The sequence below is a fragment of the Zophobas morio genome, unplaced genomic scaffold (assembly GCF_036711695.1).
Source record: "Zophobas morio isolate AGI-343-1 ecotype UQ-CSIRO unplaced genomic scaffold, CSIRO_AGI_Zmor_V1 ptg000068l, whole genome shotgun sequence".
NCBI lineage: Eukaryota > Metazoa > Arthropoda > Insecta > Coleoptera > Tenebrionidae > Zophobas > Zophobas morio.
Genome location: NW_026972173.1, coordinates 14,732 through 31,292, shown reverse-complemented (window position 1 = coordinate 31,292; position 16,561 = coordinate 14,732). Strand labels below are relative to the sequence as shown.

Sequence of the window (16,561 nt, the reverse complement as noted above, 5' to 3'; positions counted from 1 at the left end):
TATAGTCATAAAAGCTAGCTGCCCCTTTGTAACAAGGTCTGCTGAGCTAAAAAATATATCCAATCTAAGTAAATTGGAAATGAAAAATACTGTAATTTTTTATAATTAGTTATTTAGCGCACTAATCTTTTTATTGAACTTATTTTTATATATATATATATAATAAATTCTTTTATAGGCGCTATGGACTCTTTCTTTGGTAAAGTGGCACCTTTTTTTCTCCTGCAGTCTAAGAAACTAAAAAACCGTATTAAATCACATTACTATTTACTATTGGTAAAAGAGCCAGAATGTCATTGTAAAAAGCTTTCAACTGAATTTATAGAGATTAGTTAATATCGGTAGAAGAAATTGAGTTGTCTTAGTTTAAGGTTATTAAGGTTTTGTAAGTATTTTTGTAAAATTGGTATCCTTGTTATGATACAAACTATTTTTATATTGAATATATCTTTAGTTTTAAAAGTTTTAAATGTTAGGCTATTTTTACTTTAATCTGCATTTAATAAAAAAAAGTAAGAAGAAACAAATAGGTATACCCAGTGACTACTTAATAGAGACAATAAGCAAAAACGTTTTTGTACTGCAAACTGTGAATTAACATCTCAGTAGAACTTAATTTTACCAATTTGAAAGCATTCGACTGTAAAAAAAAAAGTTCAGAATTAATTTTAACTATAAAGCTGACCACCAACGCGACTAGAAAGAGGATAACAAGATAGCGACAGATGGTTAGCGAATTAAGGTGGCACAGAGTTAGCATTATTTAGTTTTTTATTAGTGCACAGGAGATGAAGCAAAATTATAAATTTTTTTATAATCCAATGAAAAGGTATTCGACTATTTGAACAGAAAAACTCATTTGAGGGTCAAAAAAGTCATTTTCAATTAAAAAAGGATCTGTTTTTCGATTGACTCTTTTGCAGTGGTACAGAAGCTACAGATCATGTATTTTTATTACAATTTTGGACAGTAGTTTTAATCTTGGGTGTATATATTTACGCTACTTATAACTACTACCTGTGATAAGGCCGTTTTATATTTCATTTTTAATTCACGCGTTTCGAGGGTTGCAATATGTATAAAATATGTACAATTTCTATAAAACCTATTTTTTGAAAAGCTACCGCAGTAATAAATAAAATTTTACAAGTAAAGAAAATGAATTTGGCTTAAAACTAAACTTTCCTTTTGAAAATTATAAAGATTGTAAAATTTTTATTTTTAACATAGACATTCAACTATATTAAAAATTTCGAAAATACCAAATAAAAATCAGGGAAAGATTTTTTAATTTTTCTAAGACTAATAACTCAAATCAGAAACAATTTTTTTAAAAAACTTTGTTCAAATTAATTTACAGTCGAATTAAAGATACAAAAGCATTTATTTTATTTTATTCTTCTAAGATTAAATTAAGTTTAAAAATGTTTAAAATTTATACAATTCTAAACAAATTTTTATAAGAGGAATTGTAAAGAATTCTAAATTTAATTTATTACTCTGCTGAATATTATAAGAGTGAAGAGTATATAGATTGTAGTTAAACGATTATTTTTCAAAATGTTTTCAGGAACAGTTATAACAAAGATCAGTAACCAATAATATAGAATAAATAATAAAAACTTAATCCTAAAATATTTTTATTATATTTATAAATTGTACAAAAGTTGTGAAATTTTATAAAACTAAGAGTTTCATCTACTTTAAATTATTAAATCTGTTGATCAAATTGGAAAAGTCGTCAGGGCTGTCAGAGGCAGAATCTGTTTGAAATAAAAAAATTAACAGAATATTGTATTGGAAATTACTATATACAAAAGAAAAAGTAGAACCCGAAGAGAGATTTAAGTTACTTTTAATATTTTTTAAGGCATCGCGAGGAAGATCACTAAATTCTTATTAAGAAAAATATCAGAAATTTTATTATTAGTTACAAAGTTTAACTTTTTTTGATACTTACAATCTAAAAATCTCAGGAATATAATATACAAACATGATTTATTTTATATTTTATAAAGGAAAAGTAATGAAAAAAAATAAAATATATAAATTTAACAAAAAAAATGGAAATCGGCAAGTTTATAACGTTATTAAAAAAAAATGTGAGCACAAAATGGATTTCAACATTTTCTTAAATAACTAATCTGAAGTAAAAAAAAGAAGAATTCCTAGAAAAAAGAAACTGCTATGTCCTAACGTCTTCTATTTTAATACTTTCTTCAGATATAGATAAAAATAATTTTTACAAAAAATTCTTTTCTTATTTTTTAAATCTGAATTACTTTATTATTTTCTTAAACCCTTATAAATATTATAAGTTACTTTAAAATTATTATAAAAAAAAAAGAAAAATTTAATCAAAAATGCAAACAGGCACAGCTCCCAAATTTAGATTTTCACATTATCGCGAACAATAGAATTTATCAACCTTATTACAATTAAAAGTAATAATATATGGTGATAACTTAATATTTCAGAACAAAATAAGTAAAGAACTTTTGATTTAAATATAAAAACGAAAAAGAAATAAATTAAGATAAAAACTTTCTTACAAACCACAAACTCAATTAAAATAAAGTAAACTTTTTAATAAATATAAAAAGTAAAAAAAAATGTTATTAAAAAAATTTAATATTTCTTTAAAACTAATAAAACCAGAAAAAAAAATGAGATTAAAGACCAAATTAAAAACATTAAAGTAAAAATTTTAGCACGTTCGCAAAAAATATAAAATAAAAATAAAAATATATAATTATTAAAAAATTGATTTTTTCATTAAAATAAACAAAATTAATATAAAAAAAAGTCGTTATTAAAAAATTTTAAAAGCAAAATTTATAAGTAGAAAAAAAGTATATTTATTAAAAGTACAGAAAAAAAATATTTAAAAAAAGTTATGATTAAAATAAAAAGTAATTTTGTTTGATATAAAATAAAAAAAAGAAAATATTACCAAAACAATATTTAAAAAGAATTTAATAAATATCAAGAAAAATAAATAAAGTAAACAGTCAAGATTTATTTTCTCGTAAAAAAGAAAAATAATATAAGTAAAAGCAAAAGAAGTACCGGAAGAACTTCCAGGAGGCGGCAAGTCATCGAGAGCGGGAAGATCTAGAGATTCTACTAATAATTTATATAAGTAAAATATATTAAAAGTTATAAAAACTCTAAATTTTATAAATAATAATGAAGTCTCAAAGAAAAATAATAACAAAAAATCTTTTTTTTAAAAAAATTAAATTTATTAAATAATTAAAGAAAAAATAAATTATCAAAACTAAAATAATTTTAAAAAAAAAATTTTAAATCTGATTAATTTTAAAAAACGAATAACTGTGAAAAGTTAAAAAAAGAGGAATTTAATAGAAACTAAAAAATACCTTCCTGGTCAAATTCTTGAGAAGGAAGTGACGAGGGACACTTTAAAGCAAAATTTTTAAAAAAAAGGAATTTAAAATTAGTAAAGGCAGTAGAAATATTTAAATTTTATATCAGTAGAAAAATGATTCACAAGTGAAAAACAGAAGAAATTTAAATCCACAAGTAGTAAATACAAAAAGTTTATACGCTCTCCTCAGTCAAAGATTCAGTTTTTGTCTCAGAAGGTGTCTTTGGAGGAGCCCTGCAATTAATTTACAATTAGAATAAACTCCTTAATTAAATTTTTTAATCAGTTTTTTTTTAAATTTATTATATATTATTTTAATAACAATATGAACTTTAGATGACAACAACTTATTAACGTTAGATTTCATTTGTGGATTATTTTTGGTTGTTTTAGATACTATTAGTCAGGCCCTAATAAATAGTTATTAGTTTTTTGTCAACTTAAAGATTTTTAAATTTTTTTAAAATTTAATATACTATTTTTTAGTTTTTATAGTAATAGTAGTAAATTTATAATTCAAACTAATTTTTTAAATTAGTACTAGTTATGGAACTTAGCAAAAATTAAGATAAAATTCACTCATACTTATTTTAAAGCGGTTTGTACTAAATTAAAGGTATTTAACAAAAACTACAAGAATATTATTTCAAATTTTTTAAATAACTGAACCAAAATTATTTATAACGGTAATTTAAACGAAAAAATTTTGCAGACAATTTTATGATGACTAAAATAAATTATATAGAAAGCAAAACCAGTCAACATTTGCAGCGTACGCAATTTCCTTCATATAAGCAAGCACAAGCTTTTTTGAAGGCGGCCGCACTTCTGTTCGCTTCAGTAGCTGTAATCTCAAAAATTTATATAATAAAGAGAAGATAACTTTTAAATTTAATATACCTTTTCATTTACACAGTCGCCTTTATTTCCCATTGCGTTCTTGCAAAATTCTTCTCCATACTTAACTAAGAGCCAATTTCTTACCTAAATAATAATATATTTAAATTTAAATTTAAATAAGTATTATTTTAATTGCAACTAAAAAAAGAAGAAATTTTCCTATAAAAGACATATATTAAAAACGTTTATTAATATATATATAATTATTAGTATAAAAACTTTTATAACTTTCAGGATTATAAATAAAAATTTAAAATTCTACAAAAAAAAAAATATAGAAGGAAAACCGCGCATTCTAGTATGGAAATGTTAATCAAAATAACAGGATAACAGTAAAGATGATTTTATTAAGATTTATTATTTGTAAGGGATTGCGCATAAAATGTAGCACTTGTTCTAGTTCTTTAGCTTCGGTAATCAGACGAGGCGAGATCCAAATAATAGAGCAAACAGCCTCGAGAATACTATCATCGCAGTACCTGTTGATCGAACCAAAAATAAAAAATTTTGAAAAAAAAGTAATAGTTATGAAAGCATTTTTAAAGAAGAAAAGTATTATATTTTTAAAATATTAAAATAATTCCGGATCATATTTTTAGTTTATATTATACATCTTACTACTTTACTTTATTGTTTTGGTTTTATTAAGCATTTTAATACTTTAATAATAAACCACATTATTATATAATACTTTTATCAATAAAATTTAAACAAGTTTGAGTTTATAAGTTTAAAAATTAAATAAGCAGCATAAACTAATATACTATGAATAAAAATATAAAAGTTCAAAAATATATAATATAGGGAACTTCATATGTTCAATTAAACCAAAGCGAGCGAGTAAGAGTTGGCAAAAAAGCTCGGTTAGTTCTAAAACTTCCAAAAGTCTGTCCTCACATATAATGGTCTAACAATATTTAGTATTATTACTTTAAGTTCATAATAATAATGATAAAAAGTTAAACTTGAGAAACCTCCGTTTTAAAATATGCACTGTTATCTTTTTTTAAAGAGAGTAATTTAGCTATTTCCTTACGAGTAATTTGTTGCTGATTAGCTTTAAAAATAAAATATTTTATCTTATAATACAAGTAAAAAAAAATAATAACCTTTTTTTATTTGACAATTTTTCAAACGTTGTAGAGATATGGTTAAGCAAACTTTAAGCTTTTTTGGATCAAATTTTTTGGAGGGGCCCATGAAGCTACTATACTTTTATCTACTAAAAGCGCAAACCACAAAGAAAAATTTTTTTTTATTTAACTTTATAGATTATAATAAACAGCAAATAAAACTTAAGCAACCTTTTAAATATTGAAATATCAAAAAAGTTTCGCAAGACTACCCTAGAAGAGCAAAAGCAGCATTCTACGCTAGTGAGAGTTTAGCTGTCGCGTGCGTCGAATCATTGGTGCGTTTGCAAAGCAAAGCAAATACTTTCACTAAAGCAAAGCGTGCGTAATTTGTTATGTTACCCTACCTGGATAGTAACTATGGAATTTTTAAAAAGTAAAAATCCTCTCCAAGGTCGAATAAGTGCTTACTGCTTTCCTATTAATGTGATGTCTAACTAAGTGGATAATAAAGGTAACTTTATATGCGATTTATATAATATTTGACGAGATGATAAAATGGTGGATATTATTACATTAAGTAAAATGCGTGCTTTAATTTTCATTTCTCTACCAAATTATTTCTACTTAATACATTTGTGATTTTGGAGTGATACAGGCAGATCTACCTTTGCCTCTTCATTTTAGTACTCCCATATAAGCATAATTTTTTTTTAGATGAGAAAAAAGGAAACCACTTCTTTTAAAACTTTTTTGTTACCATAAACATTTGAATTAACAAAATTTTTTAAATGAAAAGAAAAAAATAAAAAATATCATAAAAAGCATGAAAGAACTTTTATAAGAAAAGGTCTCAAATCATCTTGGTCCCTCTCTTATCCTTTTTATTTATATCATCATGATGTAAAAGTTTACATTCTGCTATACTAACCATTTATTATTTTTAAATGCATGATAACTTTGTAAATTCTTTGTCGACTCTAACCTCCAATATGCTCTAGCGTTGATTAATAGTATATGATAGAGCTCTATTATTGGTTGCCTCTTATCTTGTTATAAAAGATTTCAAGTAGCAATTAGATCTTAACTTTAGAGATTAGAAATGTCCGCTTTTACAAAAAGTGAAATACTTATTTTTGAGCTCGGGAGACACAGTACTCCTCAGAATAAATTGTTCAGACTGGGCCAAGGACAAAAGCTGAGGTAATATTCCAAACTTTTATAACTTATTTTAAAATATTTTCCAAAGTAAATAAGGTTTTCTCCTCTTTTAACTTTTTTCTCTAGGCTTATCCCAGCTGATGAGCTAGTAGGTTATAAAGTTTCTGTACATACAAGCTTTGCGACTTCGCCCGAACTCAAAGCTAGTGTTCAAAAATCACTTTTCCCTGAGTCAATAATTTATAGTACGAAAGTTCAATTTGCGGAAATAACAACACATAGAGCAGGAAACTTTAAAGTGCTATGGACCTATTGTTTAGGGTTTTTTCTAATTTATATTAGTATTTTTATATAATTATACTATTGATAGTCAAGAAAATGATACTATAGAAGAGTGCTTTGTTGTCGAACCAAAAATATCATTGAATGGAAAGAGACTTCCCTTAGGTCTACATTGATTAGCATAATAATAATAAAAGCTGTGGCAATATATCGTCGTTAGGGGCTATTTGCTTGCAAACGGTTTTAGTTAAAGCTCTAGGACATATATCAGAATGGAAAGAAAGGTGATAAAAAATTTTTATGAGTCATCTTCAACACTTTAATCCCTTTATGGATGTTAACAACCGCCTTCTGCAGACTCAAAGTTACTTCAAAATGCAGCTTTAACTTTGTACACTTCACTCCCCTTCAACAATTAGGGGCTTCTCGATCTTCCTATTCTATTAAAAATCAACTGGATCTTAATAAAGAATGCTTTAAGAGTTATTATAATTATTATGTTAACGTGTATATACCTTTAGTCAAACTTCCAATTATTATTTCATAGAACTTTAATATTAGTTGTTTGTAGGGAAACTTATAAGTTTACATTAAATACATTTCTAACTACCTTAATTTTTTTTATTGTAAAAGACGTTTACTCTCCCGTAAAAGAACTCAAAAACGTTTTAAACTGGCTCGAATTTGAACAAGGTAAATACCATAAAACTTTTTTTTACAAATCGATACGACAAGCTTTAAAAACTACCAGGTGTTCTATCTCTTACTGATGTTGTTTGGAACCACACTTCGGTTACTTATTAGTTCCACCATATTTATATTATAAAGCATGTCGAATTTAAATTTAACTAAAGTTTCATCCTTAAACTTTTAAATTCAACTAATGTTTTAATTATATTCATATTTTTAAATTGCAAATTTTTTAGTTTGATAGCCCGTGGCTACTTGATCATCCTGAATGTGGCTATAATTTATCAAACAGTCCATATTTGTTACCTGCTTTTCTTCTAGATGAGGCTTTGCAGCGGTTGGATTGTGAATTATTAAGTTACTTCCAATGAGAACTAACTTTTTTTTTATCAATTTTTATTTAAAATTAAACTTTAACAGCTTTTCTCAGAAAATTGCGAAACCTTGTCAGTCTTCAAATACTAACTTTAAAGATGTTTCTCCCGTCATTAATAGTGAGGTCTTTAAACTTAGAAAGTTTTTTAATTGTAAAAAGATAATAAATTGCAAAAGTAGTTAATATAATATAAAAAAAAGTTAGTTTAAAAAAAAAAATTTATTTTACAGAGCGATATTGACTATTTGTTAACGGTTTTCGCCAATTCTGTTTTGCCTGAATTAAAATTATGGGAATTCTTTGTGATCAATATGAACAACACCCTTAATCACTTTCAGTTTCTCGATTTAATTAAATAACGCTTATTACTTTATCTAAAAGATCTTTTTAGAAATTGTCTTAAAGACAAAGAGCCACGTGAACTTTCTTCTTCGGAATCTTCACCTTCTTATGAGTTGTGTTTTGAATCCAAAGTAAAGGTTTAATAATAAGGATCAAGCGTCTTCAATCATCTTAATATTGCTAAATTTAGGAATTAAGAAAAAGTGTGACAACTCACTTGGGTACACGCGATGCAGTTACAATCGAAATCACTAAAGCAATCGAGTTGTTTTATTATAAACTTAGTAAACACGAAACAAAAGGCAAGTAAATTATTACTAGTATTATCATTATTAGTATTACTAATACGGTCTAAAAACTAGAGCAATATATGGTTCGATGTATGAATGAATATAAAAGAGCTGTTGACTTAATAAATTTGGAGTTTTACGAAGTTTATGATAATGATATAAGCGCGGGTGGGCCTCTATTATTATTATTATTATTATTATTATTATTATTATTCTCATATTATAACAGCTTTGAGTAATATTAGATATACTATCCGATACGAACGTTTAGAGCGAACTGGCCCCTTATTTGGTCGTTCTTGTTTATTATGGCCTCTTCACTCTTAATTGCACCATATTATTGAATGAAGGCCCAATAACGCTTAAACGCCCTCTAATAGCCAGTTATTTCACGCGGTTTTACTAGTTTATTTTTGTTGATGTTTTTATTATTAATTAGCTTCTTTTATTATGAATAGACTTGAACCTTCTCAACTTAAGATAGACAATGAATTGTTGGACTGCACCACTTCCAACTACGGTAGGCAGCGCTTATTGGAAGGAAGCATAAAGCCACAACCAATTATATGATAGACTTTAAGTATGTGTTGGCGAATAACGGCTGGATCATGGGTGGCAGCAATCCCTTGATGGACTTTGCAGCGGCGGACAGTAAAGGTATAACTTTCTTTGTAACCGTTGCACTAGAGAAACGTTTTTAAACTTTTTTTTAAAAAAAAGTTTATTTTCGAAGAGAAGTTATTATTTGGGGCGACTGTGTTAAACTGCGCTATGGCGGGCAACCCTCTGACTGTCCGTTTCTATGGGACCACATGGCTGAGGTGAAGTGTGTTTAATTTTCTTTGATTGGCAAAAAAAAGGAATTTTATAAACCCGATTTGTTTAAACAGTACACAAAATTTTCTGCAACGCACTTTCATGGGTTTAGAATTGACAATTGCCACGGAACTCCGATGTAGGCAAATAGTATTACATAATAGTTAGATTATACGAACATGCTTTAGTCACGTGGCCGAACACCTATTGAATGTTGCCCGGCAAGTGCGCCCCAATCTCTATGTCATAGCCGAGCTGTTTACAGGCGTGTAAAAGGTCGGAGAGTAACGCCTACTGACTAACGCCGTCTTTAGGTTCAGAGGACGTGGATAATATATTTGTCAAACGTCTGGGAATTGACTCTCTTGTAAGAGGTCACTTATATCTCATTCCATCTGTGATTGACTGCCTTCAGTTGTCACTACACGTCTCGCAGAGGCAATGTCCGCTCCCGACTGCCGAGAGCTCGGCAGGCTTATCCACCGGTATGGAGGTACCGCACTTCTTTTCGTTTAGTTAATTCTGGTCGGCTCATACGGGTTACTAAGGAGAACCTATTGGTTCATTTCCTCAATGCATGAAGGAGTGCTCAATAATTAAGGAAAAGAGAGCACGTGCTCTCCTTACGGATGCAACTCATGACAACGAGCCTCCGCTGACTGTAAAGCTTCTAAACTTTTTATATATTTGTAAAAAAAATGTACCAGAAACGGACGGTTTGGAATGTCTTACCAAACATGTGCATTGTTACTATGGCTTCTTGTGCGATTGCAAGCAATAGAGGTAAAAAGGTTTTTTGTGGAAGCACTTCTCTTTAACTGTATCCCTCTTATAAGAGTACAAAGTTTAGTTTTTTTCATTATATACGAAAATAAAGTCTACTTCCTTTATGTATACACAACTACCAAGTTTTTGTTTGATGCTGTTGTTAGTTCTGCATGAGAAGGATTTTTTTTTTACTAAGGGTATGACGAACTCGTCCCTCATTATATTGACGTCGTCAACGAGGAAAGGTCTAATAGAAAAAACTGTTATTTTCCTTTCCAGCTTTTTCTCTCATTTACTTTATTAATATGCTCTTCAGGCTTTATGCCCCCTTTAAGGAAGAGAGTAATGCATGTGCCCACGCAGTATCCATGGAGGATGGTTTACTTGGCGTAAGAAAAGTTTTAAATGAACTGCACATAAAAATGGTATAATAATAATAATAATAATAATAATAATAATAATAATAATAATAATAATAATAATAATAATAATAATAATAATAATAATAAAGGCGGAGGAAAACTTCAGCGAAATCTACGTTGATCAAGTCAACAATGATGTTATAACAATAACTCGTCATTCTCCACTAACAAGACAGGTTTCAATATAAGTATTATCCTTTTTATTACTTTCATTATTAGTTCCAAATAGTCTTTTATTATGGTGACCAACTCGGCCTTCACGGAAAGGTCAGGCCCTTATAACCAAATTGTCTCTCCAATTGCTGTTTCTGGTTTTATTTGTTTATTTTATGTATATTAACAAAGAAATAATAATACTTTTTTTTATTTTTTTTAGGAGAAATTGAAGAAGTATTGTTGGTGGCTTATCTTGTTTTAGAAGAAAGCGACTCGAGCTCTAATGAGTTAGTCTTTTTTTTTTTTGATTTCATTTAATAATAACAAAAATAATATTAATATTCTTGCAGAAGAAGAAGAAGTCTTTTGTCAACAAATAGAGTTTTATCAAATTTTAAAAGAGACAAAAATTTTATTAATGGGATAAAAGAAGTCAAAGTTTGCCTTCAAACACACCTGCAAGTTAATGATCACAATATTAAAGTAGAATTGTTAATAGGAAAAGCAATAATAATTTCATTAAAAACTTTTTCTTTAAGATGTTCCAAAGTTCGTCTTTTGTAGAGAACGGAGCTTTAAAAACTTTAGTTTATGTAACGCCTGAAAATTTTATACCTGGAAGCGTTTTTATAATAAAGTTTGAAAACAATTAAATTTATTGGTAACCTTTGTTCATTGTTATTATAACCAAAGGACGAAAGTTTCTGCCGAAGCAGAGAAGGCTTTGAAAAGCTTAACTTTACCATTAAATAAAAGTATAGAACATGAAATTATGCAAAGCAGTAGATAATTTAATGGCATCTATTATTTAGACGACCTTCTTTTAAATTCAATAAAAGAATTATCATTGATTGAGTTGAACTTCATACTTTTCCGTTGCGCCAGAGAAGAGGAGGTTGAAGAGAGCGGAAATAGCACGTACTACGTCCCAAACTTTGGGTCTTTAACGTACGCAGGTTTTTCGTTTGTTTGTGACTCAGCAAAAGTAAAATTAATTGGCGAGCGTTCTTCCTCTTTTTCCTCGTGCTTTAATTAATTATTATTATTACAAATCTTCTATGTATGTGGATTAGTTAAATTCACTTGCGCACCTTCCTTTTTAAATATTTTTGTTCTTATCTTAATTATTACTGATCTTCCTTCTTTAGGACTTCAGGGTTTTATCACCGTTTTAAAAAATATTGCTTTAACGGTATTTTACTTAATAAAACATGTCTAATTTATTAGCTATATTATAAACTTCAAGTAAGCCTATTTCCACTTATATGACAGCATTGAGACATGTAATATATGGCAAAAAAGTATGCTTTCTACTCACCTTAGTGACCTGTTGGTCTGCTTAGTTTTTTGACTAACCTAACAGTTTATTATGAAGAGCTTTACTTCTTTTGCTAAATAATGGTGGGGGCATGTGCCAGTCAGTTCATGCCCGCAAGGGACTTTCACCTAACACTGTTCGTTCGCTGTGTATCCATTAACAGTTCAATTTTATATAAAAATAGAATGATTTGGGACATCCACTTTGCACCAATCTCCGTCAAGGACTTTGGGCTGCAGGATATATTATAAACCGCTTAAGCCGATACAAGTGGTCTAAAAAAGTACGGGAGGTGTTTTCTATCATATAACACATAAAATTACATTATTGGTGTTTAGTTTGTTATAATTTAAAATTTTCATTCAGTTCATATGACAAATGTTATATATCTGTTAAAAGCTTTTAAGTGCGTTATTCTTAATATGCTGGCCAATTGCAACTTATTTTAAAAATTACTTGTATTATAATATTAAGTTAATTTTTTTCTAACCATTTGGTTTTTTTAGCTCGGACACGTAGTTAAAGAACTTCTCATGCTATTAAGCCACATCCCTTACTTTTTAGTCCCTTGCTACTTCTACCTTTTACTCATGCAACTATGGGACCTTTTACTGCTTCATGCATTTAGTTTGATGTCAGTTTTTATTCAAAAAGGTCATCACAAGGACTTTATGTGCTTGTTGACTGGTAAAATGTATAACTACTTAACAAGGTGACGACTTTACCCAGAATCTCGCGCTTGTTAGCCTACAGATGGTTGGAAGTCTCAAATCCATTGCGTGCAGAGACCCTTCCCTACCACCACAGGTCCCTGGACCCGTTTTGTGCTGTTATACCACAGGACTCTATTTTTGGTATTTTTTAGAATGATGTAGACTTGAGCATTACCATGGCGGCCGGCCTTCCTCATTTTTGTGTGGGTACCACTCCCCTTTAATAATAACGATATTATTATAGTTATTACTACTACGCGCTGCACTCTTCAGGCTTTATGAGGACTTGGGGTAGGGATACCTTCATCTCGCTTCGAGGATTGCTTCTTCTCACAGGAAGATATGCAGAAGCGCGGTGCATTACTATGTCTGCAGTATTTTCATTTCTCTTGGTTAATTCTCTGTTTAGTTCTTTAATTATTGGCTTCGCTGGCACTATTCGGCATGGCCTGGTATACACCTTTGTTGTTATTCGAAGCTTATACATAAATGCCTCATTAAAGATCCCTAATCTGTTGGATTCAAGCAGAAACAGTCGATACAACTGTCGTGATGCTGTCTGGTTTTGGCTTCAAGCAATTCAGGTGAACTGGTATATAATTGTTATTAAAAGTTAGTTCTATTTATTTTCTTTATCTAAGGAATATTGTAAACTCTCTAACGAAGGAGAAAACTTTTTAAAAGCGAAAATCCATCGACTTTATCCTAGTGATGATATAAAAAAATACAGAAAACAGGACCGATACATTTTCTCTGGAAACGGTATATATAATCGTATAACTTTTATCATTATTATTATTTATTAACACTTTTTTATAAGAATACGCCAATATTGAGTTACATGACTTAATACATTATGTGTTACAAGAGCATGCCCGAGGAATTCACTTTGAAGAATGGGGCGCCGGTGTTAATTTAGATAGCAATATGTTAAAAGAAGGTTAATTGATATAAAATAATAATAATTAAAGTAAAAATAGTGTTAATAATAATACCTCTAATGCTAGGCTTTAAAATTGATATCTCCTTAAACTCTGAGACTGGATTAATTCAAGGTGGAAACGCTTTTAACTGTGGAACTTGGATGGATAAAATGGGGGAGGAAAGCATCATTAATAGCCACTGTTTAAAGTACTTTTTAACAATACTCATGATAATAGTCGGAAAAGGCAAAGATAAAAGGAAAACCCTCCACCCCACGTGATGGAGCCTCTATTGAAATCAGTGGTTTATTAAAATCGACGTATAATAGAACTTTTATGAATAAGCATGCTAGAAAAATAATGAACATTTGCTTCCAGTTTACGTTGGATAGGCGAATTAAACCAGAAGGATCCCTCCTTGTTTGGCCACTACTCTGTTAAGCTTCTAGGCACGTTTGGCGTCCTTATTGGTTAGCATTATTAATAACTATTTTTTTTTTTAATCAAGATCAATCAACCTTGAGCTATGCGGCTTGGAATAAAAGGCTTTTAGAGAATTTTGAAAAACACTTTTATATTTTGAATGTAAAAATAAATTCATCTTTACTACTCATTCTTTATTAAATAAAAGAGCTACTCAGAAAAACTTACGTGTGAGTTTATTAAGATATGTTATTAAAAAAATTTTTAAAAATTCAAGACTACAAAGTTTTTATTATATAAAGTTTTATAAAGAAAACTCAGGCAACTCCATTATCAGCTATCATCCTATATTAAAATTTTTTATAAAAATTGTTTCATTTCTTATTGCTTAACAGGCTGACAACGAGCATGTGCACAGAAAAAATATTTATAAAGGTATATTATAATTATTGTTATTACTGTTAATATTACTGTTATTATTCTTAACTTAAAAGACACTGTGGGAAGCTCCAATGTCTATACAGACTACCAGCTACGCCCAAACATCTGCATTGCCATGGTAGTGGTACGCCCCTTTTGTATAGAAGCGTGGAAAGTTTTTTTTAACTATTACTGCAGGCTCCTGAACTTTTCGTTAGGAACCACGCGATTGCCTGCCTTGAAAACATGGAAAGTGTTTTGTTGGGGCACTACGGCATGAAAACCCTTGATCCCGAGGACTGGTCGATATTTACCAGTATATATATACTAGTTGTTTAAAGTCAGTAAATTATTTGTTTTGGCCTTCTTCAAGTTGGAATGGCTAAAGGCTTATTAATAAAATGCTTACTCCTGATGTCTCTGCATGGGGAGCTTATTTTATAACAGATATATAGTCCTGGTCCTTTGTGCTCTTTCAACTCACGTTTACTTATTGAGGCACACCTACATTTCTTTCTTTAGCGCCGTTTTATTAGCAACAATTACGGAAACAAAATTTAATTTATAATATTAATGAAAGTATTTTACACCGGCGTTGTTATCTTCGAAGAAGCCTTTCTCTGGTTCAACGCTTTGGTTCTATGCCTGTAGTTATGTTTAGTGTTTGTATCCAGCACCAGGGAATTGCTAACAAATAGTATTCTTTATTTTATCTCAAAAATATATCCCTTAATAGTAGTAACAAAGAAACTTTAATTGTCAAACCCTTGAAAGATTTTATAAACGAAATAAAACTTTGAAAGTTTAATGTTCATTATGTTACTTCCCGCTGAATACTGTTAACTTTGTACAATTTACACAAAGTATCCTTAAAAGTTTAGGTTTAAGCTATTTATTTGGTTAAATTGAGTAATAAGTGTCACGCAGCTTAAAAATTAATAAAGATGTAGTGTGAAAAATATAAAAAAATATTATCTATGATAGATAATTTCTTATTCAACTGAGCTTAGTAAATTAATTTAAAACCATATATATTTATATTAAGACCTTTATAAAATTTCCTTTAGTAAAATGAGATTAAAAAAAAAAGGAAGTTTCATACCGTCAACAAACTTTTTTACTAACTCAGGGCTTACCGGGGAGATTACAATAATGATAATGATACTTACGATCCTTCTGTTGCTAAAGGAGCTAATTACCACCAGGGCCCAGTAACTTGTCTTATATTTAAACTTTTTTATTATTTTATTTAATACAAATAGGAGTGGATTTGGACGTTGGGATACTTCCTGCGAGCTTTGTTAATTTTCCACTCGGGAAAATCAGAAACCACATCTAAAGTTCTCCGTATTCTGCAAGCTCATCGCTGGGCAATAAAAGCTTCGGATTGGTTGTTTCACTAATACACTTTTTATCGATACTAATTGGTTTATTTAGGGGTATAGTTCTTATTTTTTTTTATTAAATAGGAAAGGACTTCATGAACTCACCAATGCTGGAGGGAAGTTTTGCTCATACAGCAATCCTACACAAGTCTTTTTTATACAAAAATTCATTTAAATATATTACTTGTATCTATTTTCTCCGCATATTAAATTGGAATATTTTTATTAAGGCTTGGAGTAGCGCATGTATTCTGGAATGCTTGTGGGATCTTGACAATATTAATAAAAACTGTTTTAACTGTTATATATAAGAATGTGTTTAATGCTTTTATAATTGCTGGCGGTGTTCTGTTCTCGAAAAATTATTCTTAAAAAAGGTTTGGTAATTGTTAACGCCTTTTAACTTCTTTTAGAGAAATATATCTATAAGCTTAGTGCATACCACTTTTACATCATTAGTTGTATATAGGAAAAGTTTGGCAAGCAAGATTTTAGTTACAAGATAACTGTACACTCAACGGAATTACAATTTTTTATTATTAGCACTGACTTTGAATGATTATTATCAAAATATAGTAGCCAGCCAGGTAGCGAACAAAAATTAATTATTATCTTAGATAATTCAAGGTAAAGCTAAAACTTGGTAACAAATTTTGGACTTTAGCAAGTAAATTGACGGCTTTTATTAAAGCATAAGCATCCCAAAGAGGGA

The 16,561-nt window shown here is 29.0% G+C and overlaps 2 protein-coding genes across 2 annotated transcripts; one reads left to right on the top strand and one right to left on the bottom strand.

Moving 5' to 3' along the window:
• Positions 1 to 1,698: 1,698 nt before the first annotated feature.
• LOC135143639 (IST1 homolog) lies at positions 1,699 to 5,477 on the bottom strand. Its single transcript, XM_064075534.1, has 11 exons — positions 5,401 to 5,477; positions 5,266 to 5,348; positions 5,101 to 5,198; positions 4,683 to 4,770; positions 4,292 to 4,375; positions 4,147 to 4,235; positions 3,571 to 3,625; positions 3,384 to 3,423; positions 3,070 to 3,123; positions 1,833 to 1,895; positions 1,699 to 1,763 (listed from the first exon to the last, which is right to left on the bottom strand). The coding sequence occupies exons 3-11, from the start codon at positions 5,103 to 5,105 to the stop codon at positions 1,699 to 1,701; spliced, it is 543 nt and encodes a 180-aa protein (XP_063931604.1). The 5' UTR covers positions 5,106 to 5,198; positions 5,266 to 5,348; positions 5,401 to 5,477.
• A 989-nt stretch (positions 5,478 to 6,466) lies between these two features.
• Positions 6,467 to 16,160, top strand: LOC135143638 (glycogen debranching enzyme-like). Its single transcript, XM_064075533.1, has 54 exons — positions 6,467 to 6,567; positions 6,652 to 6,846; positions 6,896 to 6,972; positions 7,028 to 7,091; positions 7,165 to 7,289; positions 7,441 to 7,500; positions 7,559 to 7,599; positions 7,734 to 7,834; positions 7,918 to 7,996; positions 8,104 to 8,210; positions 8,265 to 8,346; positions 8,406 to 8,517; positions 8,578 to 8,673; positions 8,735 to 8,797; positions 8,856 to 8,901; positions 8,964 to 9,025; positions 9,079 to 9,162; positions 9,226 to 9,326; positions 9,396 to 9,460; positions 9,510 to 9,586; positions 9,636 to 9,695; positions 9,758 to 9,814; positions 9,870 to 9,982; positions 10,029 to 10,104; positions 10,286 to 10,334; positions 10,406 to 10,514; positions 10,601 to 10,687; positions 10,741 to 10,822; positions 10,888 to 10,954; positions 11,018 to 11,150; positions 11,207 to 11,304; positions 11,361 to 11,422; positions 11,480 to 11,623; positions 11,816 to 11,859; positions 12,170 to 12,268; positions 12,492 to 12,639; positions 12,698 to 12,792; positions 12,851 to 12,905; positions 12,972 to 13,053; positions 13,108 to 13,150; positions 13,202 to 13,282; positions 13,340 to 13,460; positions 13,519 to 13,638; positions 13,706 to 13,800; positions 13,859 to 13,941; positions 14,000 to 14,070; positions 14,130 to 14,206; positions 14,440 to 14,479; positions 14,539 to 14,609; positions 14,663 to 14,766; positions 15,594 to 15,675; positions 15,727 to 15,854; positions 15,934 to 15,997; positions 16,080 to 16,160. The coding sequence occupies exons 1-54, from the start codon at positions 6,467 to 6,469 to the stop codon at positions 16,158 to 16,160; spliced, it is 4,659 nt and encodes a 1,552-aa protein (XP_063931603.1).
• Positions 16,161 to 16,561: the final 401 nt, after the last annotated feature.